Below are 17,832 nucleotides of genomic sequence, written 5' to 3' on the forward strand. Positions count from 1 at the left end.
TAGCAAGACTCCAAGGTTAGTAAACTCCCGGATATAGACTATAGTCTTCATGTCTCTCCCGCATTGTAAAGACGGATTGAAATGCTACCGCGTGAACACAGAACATGTGGAAACATATACCCACGATGTGAGTTGTCTTAAAATGCGTGAAATTTCGTTATATGAAATAGACTAGAATTCTAACAAAATTTAGGAAGCTTGTGCGTCTTCTGAGCAGAAGAAAAGACAACATTTCGATGCAGAGTGTAATAGAGCTAAGAAGAGCAAGACTGGTGATCAATTGTTACTGTTGGTCTGCATTGCAATTGGCATGATAAGTTAACTCTAGCTAGATCTAGACACGTGATCTAGAAACAACGTTAGACAGTAACTGTTGTAAGCTTGTACTGTAGCAGTTGTTTAGTAGGAAGCATGTACAAGTCTAAGACACAGGAAACGCAAACAAAAAACAGAGTCAGAGCGACTACGTAGTAACAACCTAACTTGTCCAGCAATCTATACTTTCGTGACTGCGCATGTCTAAATCTTACATTACAACTTTTTAAATTTTTTGTAAAGGTGTGTCAAAAAATATGAACTGATGTTCAGAAGCTAAATTAAAATTTAATCCAAGCTTACAGCTGTCAGTAAGGCTAGCGTATTATACTTGAGGAAACTGAATGATTTCATGAACTGAGAGCAGCAGATTAATTAACCTGATGAATTCTGTTTACTCTGATATTTGATATTGTGTGCACAAGACACAGTTCTACAATTAACTTTAGTGTTCAACTTGCATTTTAGCTAAGGAAGGAAATACGATACTTACTGGTAATTGCTCAACTTGAGGAAACACAGAAGTATAGGCAACTAAACAACTGGTGAAATGTCTAGGCAACTAAACAACTGGTGAAATGTCTAGCATCTTCGGACTATTGTGGACTGGAATTAGTGACAAAAGATTGCTTGAAAAGCGAAGTGTAGTGTATTTGGATTGTCTCGTATATACTAGAAAGTGAGCTGAACATCAGTGCAGTGTTAAATCAAACTCTGTCCACATGGTGTTTCAAATTTGTCAGTTAATTAAGCGATATGCCAACATTCATAAATTTATTGCTTTGCACATTAAACAACAAAAGTACTTTGTATCTACTGATTTCTACTTTGTAAGGCAATTTGTACAGTACTCACGTTTTCAGTATGCTGTTTATTTCATGTCGACAGCCTCATCAGTTGACTGTATGTATATTCATGGCTCCCATAGGTTGCAAAACATCGACAGAACTTCAAGATAAGATAAAGAAGGCATTTCTCGTTGACATGCCGGATGATTTCTACAAGTTCTGGGAGTTTTGTGTCTCACTCAATTCAGATCAGCCATGTGGTAAGAAGTCGTTATGCGATACTATATGATAGTTTGTGCTGTGCATGTTACTTACGTGTTAATCTCAATAGTATGTTTAACATTTCAAAGCCATATGGTACATAATAATATTCTCACACTAATCAAGCCAGCCTTGCACATGTTGGCAGTCCACATTGTCTTTACCCTTCAGTTGTTGTACTTTCTAGTGTTGACTAACAGGACTGCGATTGACGACTGTCACAAAGAATGCACTTGCTAGTGAAAGAGTAGAATGTGCGTAATAGAGGAATAATGCGAATACCCTTAAATACTGTACAGGACTGTGAGATGAAATTTGTCTTTATTTCACTGAATTTTCTCACACAAATTTACTTGATGTGTGACAACTCCACATTATGGAGCTCCAAAATAGTTCTTAGTCCACTGTGGATCAATAGAATGGAACTTATTAATGGCAAGCTCACATGGGCTACAAGTCAGAGGATTAATTCTGATATCAATATTCCCATATTCTTGCTGGTCTCTCTATTCTGGTTTTGTCTATTAGATGCTCTGCAGGAGACGGTCGGACTTCGGCTAGTGGGCCCGTATGATATCTTGGCTGGCAAGTTTGACAAGGCAGATCCAGACTCTGTCAACTACCTTCTTCACTGGAGATATTTCTATGACCCACCAGAGTTTCTCACTGTTGTCGGCGGGGATGAAAAGTCTGGTTTTCACATTGGTTACTTCAGGTAGTAAAGTTTTCACGTATGACAGCTAATCTTTGATTCATTCCTTGTGTGTCCACAGAGACGATCCAAAGGAAATGCCGTCTTTTGTTGCATCTAATTGTGCTCAAGAAACTTGTGAGATCAAGCGAATGGGGGAAACACTATTCGCAGCAGTGAGGGCTCATATTCAGACAAAACGCATCTCAACGAAGGACAAACGTAAACATGATCAGCTGATGGAATTGGAGAAATCGTTAGTGGCTGCAGCACAATCAGCTTGCATTGCTTCCGATGTGAAGAAGCCTTCTGCTATAGCTAAAGACAGATACAAGAGAGTCGTTGCTAAAACTTTCCACAAGGCAGGCATTGTTGTCTCAGTTGATGAAAAAGAAGTGGGATATCGACCTCTAGGCATCACTGATGGTAAGTCATAATGTGTCACAACCATTAGTCATCTGCTTGCTTTCCTTTTGGGTAATTATGTCTGGTTCTTTCCTCCAACTACAAAAGTTCAACAATGTGTCACTGGTCTAGGGATAGGATTAGGTTCAATCCCATATTATTATGATTCTGATGAATAGACCTACTGCAGTAGTCATCAGCAGACAGAGACAACATGCTTCGGATAAGTTTGAATTGATTGGCCTATATCTCATGTTCTCAGATTTTTGTCTGTATAATTATTATCGAAGAGTCATTAGAACATTAAAAATGAATAGAGAATCACTAGAGTGCTAAACCCTCGGCCGGTGTAGATTAGGCGTTGTTTCTAAGTGCTGGAACAAGCCAATGTTACAAGTCAGGAAGCCTCGACGATAGGCAGGCCGGCCGGCCGGCCATCTTCGCCTAACACATACATGTGGAGTAACGCGTGCAATCATTGTTGTGGTTGGTGGGAGCCTTATGATGACATCACATTGGTCTATTGGTCAGTAATGACACCACTTCTTGTTTATTGGTCGGAATAGCTTCATTTGCATCTGCGATAATTGAGTATAAATATGGTTGGTCACACACATCGTTCCACTACTATACCATTAGCCGGGATATCCGGGCCTCAGTTAATCAACATGATTCCCAGACTAGATGCAGGCAAAGTACACACTATTACTAACAAGTTTGGAAATCGTGGTTCTGTATAGAGCAGCTGCCATACACTCTAGTGTTTTAGTTCATTAAATCAAGAGTGACTGCCAGTGTACTGTAATGGATTGCCTATAATGCACCACCATTCCACTTGCATACACTGACAGTATAGGGAGAAGTCAGCCTTTGACACAGTCATTCTTTATCAAACTATCTTGCCACCTGGTTGCTAAATGATATGTAGCCTTGCTACAAAGTCATCATTGGGTGCCTTATGTAGACTAAAATCAAGAAAACAAACTGAATGCTCTTACGAATCATACAAGATGTTACACCAACCATTATATTTAATCGTAATAATCATAATTTTACTATTAAACTGTTACATTGTTACATTTGTGTTAGGTCAACTGAAAACATTACTGGCAGATATAAGGAAATGTAGCAATGAGAAGAGTGTTGCTAAAGAAGATGAGCTACAAGAATTAATCACTTATGTCCAGTTTGCCAATGATGAGTGTGATTATGGCATGGGACTGGAGCTGGGAATGGACCTGTTCTGCTTCGGAACTGGATTTGAAGACAAAGCAGCTAATCTACTCTCCATGGCATACTCATTACTCGCTAGAGACGAATTTGCAACCATTGCAGAGGTACATTCGAAAAATCGCAGTCGACCATCACTAAGCCAACTGGAAGTATAACAAACTGTTTAACTACATAAGCAAAAATCCATTAACTTCAACTAATATGAAAATAGACACTATAAATCATAATATTAATCAAGTTACAACGATTATTTCCAACTCTGTTATGTAAAGTTATTCCAAGTAATACGATGTCGCCCTGCTCCCTTTACACTTAGCTTACGATTGAATGCCTCATCCTCAGCATCCACTTCAGTTTGACGAAAAAACATGAGCAACGAAGATGAATTGGTTACCTCAGATCCCATAGAGAGTAGCTTCTATAAGAATTATAAAACCATCACTTCACTGAACTCTGTTCACAGTATCTATGTGATTTACTTGCAAATATGTGTTTAATTCTCCCATTCTCTTGGCTGCCACAGATTGGACTTGACTTCGTCCAAAGAGAATTTTCTTCGGAAGAGGTGGAAATGACAACTGTGGAAATTCGGATCGTAGTGTTTGACTGAGTTGGAAGAAATCACTATATCTGGAAAATCAGTCAGTTTATTATAATTCCATCAATGACCTGAGGTTGAAGCCTCATACCTTCTATACACAACAAGACTGTAATGTCCAATTGTCACATTAACCTCATAAACCTGGAAGACAGGAACTTGAATTACCATGCACCTGTTAGTTCAAACATGAAATCCACATTAGTATGTATTTCTATTTGTCTAATTAAAATTGCAATTTTACAAGGTACGAAATGACAATCGTTTTGTATCTGCTATAGTTACATGGCTACTCATACACAACACTCCTAGGCCACCAACAACTACCATGTGTTAGATTTGTTGCTCAAGATAAAAATAGCAAAAGTGTGTATAAACATCTAGCCATGACTTCAAGTTTTGTGTGGGTGTACTACACCCACATAAGGAGGTAAATCATCATGATGGGATACCCTTGAAACTCCCATAGTAATTGAGTTACTGCAATTGCACTGCCAGAAATTGATCTCTACATATGTATGTACTTGGAAGCCACCCTTGGAAGCCACCCGTTTGGTTTGCTGTTAGCTGAGGCTAGTGAAGCTATCACAACATCTCCAGTTGCTTCATAATTTATAACAAAACTTGTGCTCTTTCTGTGGTGCTGGCTACACAACCCCTTGAAACCAGAGATCACAATCTGTTGAATCATCTCACCGCTATCCTAGGATACATCTTACTGAACTGCCATGTTGCCTGTCTTGTCTCTGTTGGGTGACATGTATTCAGTAGCACTCTGAAAGTTTGGGTTACTCAAAGCAGCTGCCTGGCAAACAACAGTACATCTACATCATAGACACACAGGGGGAGAAGGGGGACAAGAACACTGAGGTTTGCAAACCATATTTGTGGACACACCTATTGGTTTAGAAATTGTCGATATTACCGCTCTTGACATACAACTACTTTCTACAGAAACCACTAGACTAGAGTCTAAGAGAAATACTTAACAGACTCCAACAATCAAATTTCCTTGTACCACCAGACCTGTCAATAACATAAAACATAAACCATAAGCCTAGCTAATATACCACATGTTGACAGTCTACTCGTAGAATACACCAAGTGTGTTTCCAGCCTGGGACTCATCCGTTCTATAAAATACAACCAGTCTGGAACAAGTACACATGTACTGTACTGACTAGGACTGGCATAAACATCCTGTTATCCTGACATCAGCAGTAAACAACTTTAGTGGTGAACGGGTCAATAAACTAAGACCAGAATGATAACCAACCAATCCAAAGGAAACGATTATTCCTGTAGCCTTGGTATTTCAAGGGCTGCCACACTTTTTCCTAAAAAAAGGACTCGCTGCCTATGGCTTACAATAACAGTGCCCACCTCCAATAAAATCACTCCCATTAGCTTGCTTTGGACACGCCTTCTTCCTATAAACTTACATGATCACAATTAACTACATAATGGTACTAATGATGTAACATTAGGTGCCATCTAAATATATTTAATAACATCAGTTTATCAAAGTTTGCCAAGTAACCAGTCACAATAAAGTGATACCTAATACAGAAACTATTTACTGGAGAACATCTCATACACACCCATGGTGCTATAATACTACAGCAGGATACACCCACAATCAAGACAACATCATGCCTTAGCCACAGAGTTTATCAGATTTGCTATTTGCCAGTCCATTGGAATTTTGTACCAGCTAATTTGTGTAGGGCATCACATATGTATTTGTAGGGGCTGAGACATAAAACGTATGTACCTATGTATCCTCTTTCATGTTCCACCATTTCAAGTGTGATGATACGAAAAGTGATGTAACGGAGATTATTTTGATGTTATGTTATCATGGAGATTAAGGTGATATTGTAAGTCAGACTTTCACTGGAGCAAAAATAGAAACACATACCCACTGACTAATAGCTAACCCTTCCCTTCCACAACAGTAATACAATCCCTGAAGTAACCAGGACAATACAACAAGCAATGCATTACTATACTCACATAGTATTTAGAATCATCCCTTCTCTTGTCAAAACTTGTTATTTTTGCTTCAATCTGCACTTTCTTCAGCCTCTCAAGGTTTTGTCTGTGTGATATAAATATGGTTATGACAGCAAGATGTCTTCAGAAGGACAACAACTATCACTACCTCTGAAGCATTTTCCGCTCGTTATCCTGATCCACAAGTGCCTTGAGATACTGTAGGCCGTGCTCACTCTTTAAGAAGTCGTCTAGCATGTCACGCTCTATCACTGCAAAGGTGTAGCTCTGTGCTTTGGTAAACATGTCTACAACAGAAAATAACAAATCAAACTTTAGTCAATCTTCACTGGCATCAAACAGACTGTGTGAAGGATTGTCGAGTCCCGCTAATACTTGCTGTCGAAGCCGAGCAGGAAGATAAACAGCCAGATCTGCTTCATCCACAATGTACTTTGAAACTGCAGATAATATCAAACTTGTGTGATATTGAATACAAAAAATATAATTTGCTGAACCATACTGATATGTTGAGCGTAAAGAGCAAGATCATCCTGATTACCATCAAAGTGCTTAAATTGTTCCACATCCAGCCAGAAGACAACTACTTCAATCATATACTCTTCAACAGCAAACTCCAGCAACTGTAAAAACATCAGTTATTTACTCACAGTACCACCAGTATAGAATGCAACTGACATAGTCGAGTCCAATCCAATTATTGAGAATATACTCCAATGATGAGAGACTCTCAAACCGTGGCTCACCATCATTGAAATCTTCAGTAATGGTGATAGATGATTCAGATGCACGTCTTGCTATTTTCTCTTCAGAAAGTGCTTTCTTCAATGCTCGTGCACGCACTAACGACACTCTGCTAGTCATTCTGCATGGAGGAGGAGACGTTGGATTTTCCCAGTCAATGCTTGATGCTACAGGAGGAGATATACTTCTGGCAACAGTCCTCTCTCTGACGCTAGAAGAGTAGCAACTACTGGGTCCTTTCTTCTTGTCTCTGATAATTCTCTGCCTGTCATTCATTAATTACTATTGCATGTGAACTACAGCTATTGATGGGATTGGTGATGGTACTTACATACTGCTGAATGATAGTTTAAGATCGCGAGAAAATGACTTTAAACGATGTGGCAGCTTGGGTGAATCTTCTTCTGAATGCTGAACAAATAGTGAACATGTACACACACATAATTTCATCACACATTCTATTACTGACCGCCAATGCTGCCGCTACAGACGCAGTCACAGAAACACACGACTGTCGTTTGTCATCTGCTGTTTCATCAGTGTTAACTTGATGTGTCAAGGTAGAATGAGGACTCCACGGTGAATCAAAGACAGGATAGATGCATCGCGGACAGCAAGGCTTGTCACCATGTGTATAGACTTTATGATAACGTTCTAGCATCTAATACAGTAAAAACACAAATAAGACACTGTAATATATGCAATCACGTGTCTACTTCTGCCCTTATAACTAAAGTTTCTAAATATTCAATAATGTTATATGCAATAAATGGTCAGAATCTATAAAAGCAATGGCAATAAAATAGTTAATGTTGTCAAAAATGTCCTTTTTACACTTGCTCATTCAGTATCTCCCCAAATATTATACGAAACAATTCAGAATGAGATGATATCACGTAGTTGCCACTTCTCCACAAATCTTTGACTTTTATCCAAAATATACATGAACTGTCTTACTACATGTCATATTTCAAAACAGAATGTCTGACAGAGGGCTGTATACAAACCAATGTAAACATTGCACAAATGCCATTAATTAATCCATTTAAAATGTCAATTCCCTAAGTGCTACTCAGAAACTAGACTTTTGACCTCTTGTGGGCTTGTCTCTGGCACATCATCTGACATTTTCCTGGCACCTTCTTACTATTACATATTGTCGGTCAATTAGCCACAATTAACAAAAACCTTTACAATTATACAGATAACAATTGACAATGCTTCTCAAGAGTATTTGAACAGCATGGACATTCCCACAAAAAGAAACTAATTAATGCAAGTAACACATGTTTGCCTTTTGCACCTCAACTATTGCATAATCAATGGCCATTGCCCAATCACTGAAAGTGAGAGTGACAGGATAAAAGTTTAAGTTGAAGGAAAATGTCAGGATACAGTCAATCAAAAATTAAATAATCAATAACAATTACGTAATACTCATTACAACCTAGCACTCTTTACTAAAACTTCATAATGTTCATAAACAGTTCCATCTGTTAATTACACCTTTATATGCTATCTTAGGTTACTTATGAAAGGTAACTCGTGAAACTCCACATTTGTGTACTTGTGCCTTAAGCCTGGTTCACAATATTGACGCCGACGTGGACAATAGAAATGAATCCTATTCCAGTGTCGACGTCGGCGTCAACATCAAAGGATGCCGCCGACGTTTCTTTGAAGTTTGACGCTCGTCGGCGTCATATTGTGAACCAGGCTTTACTTGCAACTCTGGCCCAAAATATGGTGACAATAAACTGTAAAGTAGCAGCCATATACTGTATGTACCTCTTCAGCATAATATATTCATTGCACACCTCATTGTCCTTTGTACTTTCATTGAAGTTACACACCTCAAAGACAGACAGTCTTGTGATTTCCTGACAAGGTGGAAAGGTGTCATGACTTCACTAATTTTACTGATTAGATGACTGAAGTGTGTAGTTTCAACTGGCCAACAAGTTAATACAATAAGCAATATACATGCAGCCGTGCTACATATCCAAGACCAACTTTGTGACCCTCTCATTGAAACACACTACAAGTCACACCATTGTGCTTCTGATCAACAGAAATCAAGCAGAAGACAATCATGTCTAGACTACCTAGTAGTAGTAGAAAGAGAAGACAATCATGTTTGATGACCTACTACTGCAGTAAGTGGAAAGAAGACAATCATGTTTGACTACTTACTGCTAGTGGAAAGAGAACACAACACCATCTACCTGCATTACCTACAAATTTCAGTTACTAGAAATAGCTATAAGTACATCTACACTAAACAAGTATACCACATCCTCCTTTCCGAGGAGTTCGATGCATAGTTACTATACGTACACAAGCCACACAACGACAATAAAACATTGACTTACTCTGCCACACTCACAACACGAATAGCATCTCCGATGATACACTCGAGTCTGTACCACAACATGCTCCTCTGAATCAATTCTCGAAGCACAACTCATACACAGCGTATCACAGTTGATAAACAGTGCCTTCTCTGCTATAGTAGCCTTTCTTTGCAGTCCACTACCATCCAACGACCTCTTCGTCTCGCCGTTCTCAGCAGCTACGTGTCCATTGACGCGTTCACTAACAGAAGACTCGTCCGACAAGGTGGTATTACCCGAACTCCTAATTTCGTCAGTGATGCTGGCGACTTCCTCTTGACGAGCGTTGACTGCGTCCGACGGCTCGCTCTTCTTTCCCCCTTCCGAATCCATGAACAGATCGTGTAACAAAGCAGTCTGCTGTTTCCACGACGACGCAACTCTGCGTATGCTGTTCGGTGAGTTCTCCAAGCCCTCGGTGATTTGCTTCACGACGCTCAGCACTTCCCTCGTTAGATCAAACAGCTTCTGACCCTGAATCTCCAGCAAGTCTACGCAACAAGACAAAAACTTCAGCGAATGTACAGTACGAATGTCGATGGACTTCCGCCGCTTGTGCGTAACGTTACCGCAGCCGGCGGTGAGACGCCACGCCTATGAACGACTAACAAATATGATGTGTGATGTGTGATGTGTGGTGTGTCATGCTAGGGTCTGTCCGTCTGTCGTGTCTCACCTCTCTCGTGCTCGACGGTCTTGTCGAGCGCTTGCAACAAGGTGCGCACGTACGAAACGAGTCGACGACTTTGTTCTAGAACGGTCGGCTCCAGACGACGCCAGACTTTCCCGACGTACCGCTCCGACGACAACATTTCGTGAAGGTTCGTCTGTAGAGCCTCGACGGTGTTCGCGGCGTTCGCAGTGAGTCTAAGAATCGCTTCCATGATTAGCTCGTCGACTTTGCGACAAGAATCCCACTGTTTACGAGCGTGAATGACGACTCGGGCAAACTGCGCCCAACATAAATTGCGCAAATACACTTAAGAGTTATTGGACACGCCTATTGAGTTCCCGTCACATGCCCGTATATTCTCAAATGTTGCGCGCGCTACGTCACGAGGGTGGCAGTCATCGCGATGGAGTCATCGCTCGACAAACTGAGACGACTAGGATTGCCTGTCAGCATTAATGCTATCAAATCCAGAGACAGGAAACGTCGCGCAACAGAAACGACGTCGACATCGGTGGGAAACAGCAATAAAGTGCGCGTATGGTCTTCGACGCACGTAGGCAGAATCAGCAACGAAGAAGAAGTGGCTTTAATTAAGGATGGTATCACGCAGATAACGATATTTGACGACAACGAGTGCAACATCATCGAGGAGAACATTGACTGTATCGTGAAAATGGGCATGCGCGGCATGTTCAAAGAGCATACTGTCGACCGCGCCCCATTGAGGAGTAAATACTTTTTCGGTCACGGCTACACGTATGGCTCACAGATGAGCAAACGTGGCCCAGGACAAGAGAGACTGTACAGAGACGGAGAGGTTGATCCGATTCCTGATTGGATACACGAATTGGTTATTTCCAGATTCGAAGATTTGGGATTGGTTGAACAAGGTTTCATCAATAGTGCCGTTATTAATGACTACTCGCCTGGTGGCTGCATTGTGTCTCACATAGACCCTCCACATCTCTTTGCTAGACCAATCTACACGATTACATTTCACGGGAATAGTCGATTGAGCTTTGGTTGTCAGTTTAGATTCAAGCCGATACGAGTGTCCGAGCCTGTCTATTCAGTTCCTTTGCACAGGGGCTGTATGACTGCAATCAGGTTGTGGTACTAATGTAATTTTACTGTATATGATGTAGGGTATTGAGAATCGTTGTGGGTATGGGTTTGTTTGACAGCTGGAAGTGAAGCTACTCATTTATGTTCTAATAGAAATGCAGGAGGGCTTAACATAGAAGGACAGTGGACTTAATTAATTAAGAAACACTAAAGTGCTAGAGCCTTGCTGATGGCCTAGGTCATGGGGGAACAGCTGTTGCACACTTACTGGCACCTGCTAGTTAGCATGAAGAGTGTGAGAAAGGGGTTAGACACACTGACTGGCACATATTGTCTACATCTGGCAAGCTACTACCAGAGATGACAAGAGCATGTGCAGCCCCTGCATTCCAATGGCCTGTCCTTGGTCCGCAGCAGTGGTAGTACTGTGACACTGCGCATGCGCACACAGGTTAATAATCTCAATTTACCTTATCTACCCATATGGATTGTTAATTAGAGTAGCAGAATATGATATTCTGTGTCTTACTTCAATTAGATTGTGAAGTGCTGTGAAATAACAAACACTATTAGCAACTGTCTAATCAGAATTTTATGGGGTGTGCGTGCATGTGTGCGTGCATGTGTGTGTGTGTGTGTGTGTGTGTGTGTGTGTGTGTGTGTGTGTGAGTTTAGTCTTGTTTTGTCAACAGACGAACACTAGTCTGCATGTAACTAAGTTTTACCCTGGTTTGCCTTATTTAATTATCTAATATATGCATTTCCCATTTCACGTTCCAATAAACACTAGACTATATAAAGAGTATGAGTGCACTAATAGATTAATGTGATTTTTATCTTTTTGATATCTTGTTATTGAGTCTAGCTTTGTTTTTAGTGGATATGCTGCTGATAGCATTACACATTGTGTACGACCCCAGGACACCGTTGTACGACGAACAGTCATAATACTTAGAAGGTAAGAAATTCCTTACAAAACAGCATTACCAGTTGGCAGTATTCGTGTATTCACCTACTAGTAATTGGATTAATGCACACTATATCCTGAGGAGTGTACATGTATGCCATTGCTCAAACTGCTATGCCAACATACAACTAAAACTGAGTTTTAACTCATCAGGTTGTCAGGAGATTGTTGGCAACCTCTGGACGTTTATAGTGAGTTATCTATGACAACTGACAACCTGATGAGGCTTAACTATTAGAGAAATTGTGTAATCAGCCAAGCAGCTGAGTGAGTGTGCATGCAACGTTGCATTATATGTATGCATGTGACAGTATCTACTGACGATGAGAACTACACATAACAATGATTACGTTATTTGCGTCATTCTGATTTATGTATTTGTAGAGTTGTATCTACTGCACCTCTTGTAGAGCTAGAGACAGATGATGGCAATGAAATCAAAGACACATACTGAAAATAGGACGACTTCGTACAGTTTCTATATTATCATACTATTAAACTGAATAATGCACATGTAGTCATGTTTATGTACGTATGTATCCACATGTATTGTACACTCACATACATGATTTGGACAAAGTTGATATTGAATATTAAATGCAGGCAATGAAAATTACTGGTATTAAATTTGGATTCATGCATGACATGCAAGAGGGTCTGGTACCAAATAGCTCACCAGACCACTTTTTGCAGGAGGTAGCAGAGAGGGTCTGAATAAAAGGCACTTTTGCCTGCCCGCCTTCCCCACCACCCCACGTGCAGAAGGTAGTCTGGCACGGAGACTATAGAAAGTACACATATTCGTGCAATTCATGTAGAAACTTGAGTAGAATCATCCAATGACTGAGTCTCAAATCTTACAATTATTTTAGGTCACACACACACACACACACACACACACACACACACACACACACACACCATCTATCCATCCATGTTCCATGTTCTGCCTTCACTTGAGTAAGTGGTGCAGGCCACATTGTTAGGTCACTTCCTAGGACTTTATTGTCCCCAACGTGTAATCTCTGGACTCTGTTTGGATTTTGATTGCAGAACTTAGTATGATTTCTATAACCTTGTTGTTTAAAGTTTTGGTGGCAATGACAACAAAAGAACTCTTGAGCTGCTGCTCCATGTTTCTGTCGTTGGTGATTGACAAGATCTGCCTTGTTTTGGGCTGTAAAAGTGCAACCAGGTTGAGTACACTGCAGGTCGGTCTGATCTGATACTTGCTTCCCATCATTTCTTTCCTTCCTCTTATCTTTTTCCATCTTTTCATTCCTCAGCTTCCTCATTCAACTCTAACTACAGTGTCCACTATGGATCTCCACTTAGCACGATGTTGGGCAATGTACATCCATTCTTTGTTGAGTTTACATTTCTTCATATCTCTCATCACAACATTGACCCATCTGAGCTCCTGACCGCCGACAGAACATTTACCCCCTTCAAACTTGCAAACCAGCAGTTGCCTTGGAATACGATGAAGTTCCATCCTGGCTACATGGCCTAGCCACCTTAGCCTGCCTGATCATTGTTTCCACAGTCTCAATACTTGCCTTAGCCCGAACATCAGTATTCCTCTGCTTCTCTCTTACTGATATGCCCAAGATGATTCGTAAACAACGCATGCAGAAACTCTGCAGTCTCTTGATGTGCTTGACGTGTTCAGGCCTCACTGCCATAAAGAAGAGTTGGTACGATTGCTGCCTTAAACGTTCTTAGTTTAATAGGTTGTTTGATTGATTTCTGATACCAGAGGATTTTATAAAGAGATCTGAAGCTGTTGGATGCTTTACAAATTCTTGTACTAATGTCTGTCTAATTGACAAGATGATGTGACAAAACTTACTAAGTATTGAAACTCCTCCACAACGTCTATAGGCTCATCTGTGCTCTGTAAAGTTATTGTTGGTTGTTAGTACATGTAATGCCTAGAATTAGTCTTTGGGCACTGATGGAAAGGCCCATTTGGTTGCCAATCTAGATCTAGTAACATCTCTTCCAACTCATCCGTAGAGTTGCTCAGCAGACACATGTCATCTGCATACTCAAGATCTGGGATCAAGGTTTGATCTCTCATCTGCTTTCTGCTCCCTATTAGCTCAGCTTTTGTGTTGAACAAGATGGTATAATTCCATTCTCAGGGTGCTTCTGCAGAGACATGCTAATAACTGAATCAAAAATAGGTTAAACAATATGAGTACAAACACATCACCATGTCTAATACCATTTCCAATCCAAAACTCTTTGGAGACTTTGCCATATGCTCTCACATTTCCACTGCATGGTGTCTTTATGGAAAGCCTTCAAGCTGTTCAATATCTTGTTTGGTAAGCCATAACACAACTCTACAGCAGACCATAATGCTTCACGGTTAACTGAGTCATATGCCTTCTTTAGGTCTACGAAACACACGAAGCTAGAGTGGTTGGTAAATTCACGTGCAGGTCCATCAACATGCTTAGTGAGAACAGTTCGTGAACAATTACAACAGATTGAAGAAGCAAACATTTTGCGATGTGGAGAAGGCCACATAGCTAAGAATAATTGGTGGGAGGAACAGGTGATGGAGACTGAAGCAAATTATGAGATGGCAATAAAGAGTGGTAGAGGTGGATCACTATTGAAAGATCTCAAACATCTAAGATTGAATCAAAAATCAAAGACAAATTCAACCTTAAAAGCAGCGGATGGCCAAACTAGATTTGTTAACTCACTCACACACACACACACACACACACACACACACACACACACACACACACACACACACACACACCACACAACACAAACACAGACTGAGAGCAGCTGCTCATACGGTATTCCTAGAAGAACACTTACCAAAGCTTATATGTTAAGTGCTGAAAGTTGGATTAATTAATTAAATCACAGTTGAAAAATATTACATCTAAATGTACCAAGCGATTAGATAGGCATGCCCAACATAATGACAGTGTGTTTACAAGTAACATTTTAGGTAACAACATTTAGCTCTTTTCAGTGATTATCATGTCACACAATACTTCAGACAAATGACTATATTACCAGTACACCAAACAACAGGTATGTTACAGATAGGGTTCCAGCTAGTCTCGTGTGGCCAGACGTTCACGGGGGGAGGGGCGTGTAGTCCAAGACACAGTCACTCAAGAAGAATACACAAACATTCTTGTTTTAGCAATTTAGATGATCTCAATCTCAAACTAACTCTAATCTCACAACAATCTATTAGGTAAACCCTACATACAGCATTTGTGATGTCAGTCATGCATTGCTGCACAGTGTTCGAAAAAGTGGCTATCAAGTTGTCATTTGATGACTAACTGAGTTCATGTGACGACCAATTATTCCAGTGAGGTTGCCATCCTGACGACTAAAGTCACTCAAGTTATGGTGGACCCAATAAATTTTTTGGTTTTATGCTGCAGAGTAGAATAGTGAAATTGCTCAGGTCACACAGAGTGATACTGAAAGTCCTGAGATTTTGTTTACTTGTCCAAAAAGTCAGTATCATTAATTGATATTTATGAAATATGTAAAAGTATTAAACTCCTTAACGACTAAAAACTGTGAGGTTGCCAAGATGACAACTACGTCTGCCATAAAATTCCAAACACTGATTGCATGTTTTTCATGTCAGCACTGAGTGTACAAAACATGACGGTTGGATGACATTCAACCATCCAAACACCTTCCCAACAATAAAATTTGATGGCAAAAGCTATTCTAGCAAAACCCTGTTATAATGTAGAAATATTACATTCAATTGATACCAATGACGTAAAACAAGTGTTACACACAAAAGCTAGTATTACTAACTACCAACGTTTCATTGTCACATTTACTACTCTAACTTACCTAATCGAACCAAACGAGTCGTCAATGATTGCAAATCAGTCCAGACAAGTAACTTTGATAACTCAATTGACTGACTTCTGATCTCAGCACAGAGCCATACTGACGAGGACACTTGTGATGTCCTTCAGAATGCCACAATTTTGGCCAGAACACAATTCAACACGAAAGCGTACAATCAGTCATTTCTCGTTTTCAGTCACATTCTCTAGAATATCACATATTTGCAAGCGACCGAGTTCTCGTGCTAATGACAGCGGAGTTGTGGTGGCAGGAACGCCCATCCGTACCGACGGATTGGCACCAGAGCTGATAAGACACTGAACAACGTCCACGTGATCTAAACACAATTTCAGAGGTAAAATTCATGGAACAAGTGCACTTTGGATGAGACAAGTAGACAAACAGACACGCCGACAAACACACAATACACACAATACAAATAAATTAGCAAATATGCTATAGAAATGCACACGCAGAGCAGCAGTTACATAGACTAGCATCAAAGCAATACCATGCATGACAGCAAAGTGAAGTGGAGTGGCTCCGTCTGCTTCCGAATTCCAACAGTCGATCTGTGCACCTGCCAGTATGAGATCCTGCACCATGTCTACGCTACCCTGCCTCGCTGCTATGTGCAGTGGCATATTGCCGGACGAAGCCAATTGATTAACGCTCGGTCCATCGGCAAGTGTCAGTAGGTAGGCCAAGACTCGTTGTTGCCCATAAACAACAGAAGCAACGAGCAAAGTTCTGTGTTGTTCATCAGTGGCAGCAGCGTCTACTCGTTTCCTCTTCAACAAATATGTCAGTGTTTCCACACAACCCAAGTGAGTACACTGAAATGCACGTTGTAAATCTGTTACAACCGACTTTTGTGTGTGACCCGAAGTAGCAGCACCAGAAGCAATCGATAAAGATGACGATGGTCGACAGTAAACCTTGGAATCGTCATCAAAATACACAGATGTAGTTCTCGTCTCGTCTTCACAAAGAATTCCACTCCCTGTATAAGATCGTCGATTTCCCGCTGCATCAGACGGAGTACATGGCCTCACAGACGACACCAATGGTGGCGATTTCGTCCGTCTCCCTGCTGCCGTTCTTGGCCTGACCAAAACAGAAGGACTCGACTCGCAAAAGAACCTGACTATCGAGTCACACAAACTGACAATGGCAAACGCTCTGGACGCAAGCACCCAGTGAGCAAACTGACGGTTCGACGTCGAACACCTAACGTCGGTAAGAAGTTTCCGATACGAATCATCCCTGTCTGACGAGCACACACAATACAAAATATCCAGCAATCGATATTGACCACTCTGTGCTGTGCACAATCTCCTCGGATACTCGCGTAGAACGGATTTAAAGAAAACATCCATATCCTCACTAGTGACACGCCCACTCTCTTTTCCCACCGTAAATGCAAGTGATAGCTGCTCTTTAACGATGCCACACTCCAAGTGCAGTAAACCATTTCTCGACTCTTCCTTCAATTCGTGCAGCCAGAACTCTGTGAACTGCACCGAATGTGTGTCAGTGTTCCACCAAGAGCACAACGACTCGCTGACACCGAACGTGCGTTCTAAATATTCACTGATGATGGTCGCGTCTGCGTACTGGAGCATGTTGTCTAGGTGGCCTTCGTCGGGGACAGGAGTGAGAGCGATTGAGGTGCGAGATACACGCCCACTGTCTGGGTCCTCGTCGTCGGCGGAGTGGCGCATAGACAGGCGTGACATACAAACCAACTCTCGTAAATCCTTTACGCTGCGAGACATTGGTGAGTTTCGGAAAAAACAAAATTAAAAGGCATTAACGCGCG

General features: G+C 40.9%; 4 protein-coding genes across 6 annotated transcripts; 2 read left to right on the top strand and 2 right to left on the bottom strand.

The window, feature by feature from the left end:
* The first annotated feature begins 26 nt into the window (after positions 1 to 26).
* On the top strand, positions 27 to 3,848 carry LOC134184538 (histone PARylation factor 1-like). The gene is made up of 6 exons (XM_062652255.1): positions 27 to 127; positions 194 to 272; positions 1,244 to 1,363; positions 1,893 to 2,079; positions 2,138 to 2,481; positions 3,550 to 3,848. The coding sequence occupies exons 1-6, from the start codon at positions 50 to 52 to the stop codon at positions 3,846 to 3,848; spliced, it is 1,107 nt and encodes a 368-aa protein (XP_062508239.1). The 5' UTR covers positions 27 to 49.
* On the bottom strand, positions 3,765 to 10,417 carry LOC134184537 (uncharacterized). 2 transcript variants are annotated; one of them, XM_062652254.1, is made up of 12 exons: positions 10,121 to 10,417; positions 9,424 to 9,935; positions 7,521 to 7,712; positions 7,383 to 7,462; positions 6,958 to 7,316; positions 6,810 to 6,890; positions 6,652 to 6,747; positions 6,456 to 6,594; positions 6,308 to 6,392; positions 4,383 to 4,435; positions 4,173 to 4,323; positions 3,765 to 4,111 (listed from the first exon to the last, which is right to left on the bottom strand). In XM_062652254.1, exons 1-12 carry the CDS (start codon positions 10,326 to 10,328, stop codon positions 3,956 to 3,958), a joined length of 2,112 nt encoding a protein of 703 aa, XP_062508238.1. In that variant the 5' UTR covers positions 10,329 to 10,417; the 3' UTR covers positions 3,765 to 3,955. The 2 variants fall into 2 exon arrangements, with proteins under 2 accessions (XP_062508238.1, XP_062508237.1); XM_062652253.1 differs by having other exon boundaries at positions 6,810 to 6,930; positions 6,986 to 7,316; positions 10,121 to 10,415.
* A 27-nt stretch (positions 10,418 to 10,444) lies between these two features.
* LOC134184539 (RNA demethylase ALKBH5-like) lies at positions 10,445 to 12,760 on the top strand. 2 transcript variants are annotated; one of them, XM_062652257.1, is made up of 3 exons: positions 10,445 to 11,224; positions 12,060 to 12,140; positions 12,534 to 12,760. In XM_062652257.1, the coding sequence occupies exons 1-3, from the start codon at positions 10,521 to 10,523 to the stop codon at positions 12,601 to 12,603; spliced, it is 855 nt and encodes a 284-aa protein (XP_062508241.1). In that variant the 5' UTR covers positions 10,445 to 10,520; the 3' UTR covers positions 12,604 to 12,760. The 2 variants fall into 2 exon arrangements, with proteins under 2 accessions (XP_062508241.1, XP_062508240.1); XM_062652256.1 differs by lacking the exon at positions 12,534 to 12,760 and adding an exon at positions 12,202 to 12,526.
* Positions 12,761 to 15,780: 3,020 nt separating this feature from the next.
* On the bottom strand, positions 15,781 to 17,801 carry LOC134184836 (uncharacterized). Its single transcript, XM_062652598.1, has 2 exons — positions 16,522 to 17,801; positions 15,781 to 16,347 (listed from the first exon to the last, which is right to left on the bottom strand). The coding sequence occupies exons 1-2, from the start codon at positions 17,786 to 17,788 to the stop codon at positions 16,190 to 16,192; spliced, it is 1,425 nt and encodes a 474-aa protein (XP_062508582.1). The 5' UTR covers positions 17,789 to 17,801; the 3' UTR covers positions 15,781 to 16,189.
* Positions 17,802 to 17,832: the final 31 nt, after the last annotated feature.

The sequence above is a fragment of the Corticium candelabrum genome, chromosome 9, assembly GCF_963422355.1.
Source record: "Corticium candelabrum chromosome 9, ooCorCand1.1, whole genome shotgun sequence".
Taxonomy (NCBI): domain Eukaryota; kingdom Metazoa; phylum Porifera; class Homoscleromorpha; order Homosclerophorida; family Plakinidae; genus Corticium; species Corticium candelabrum.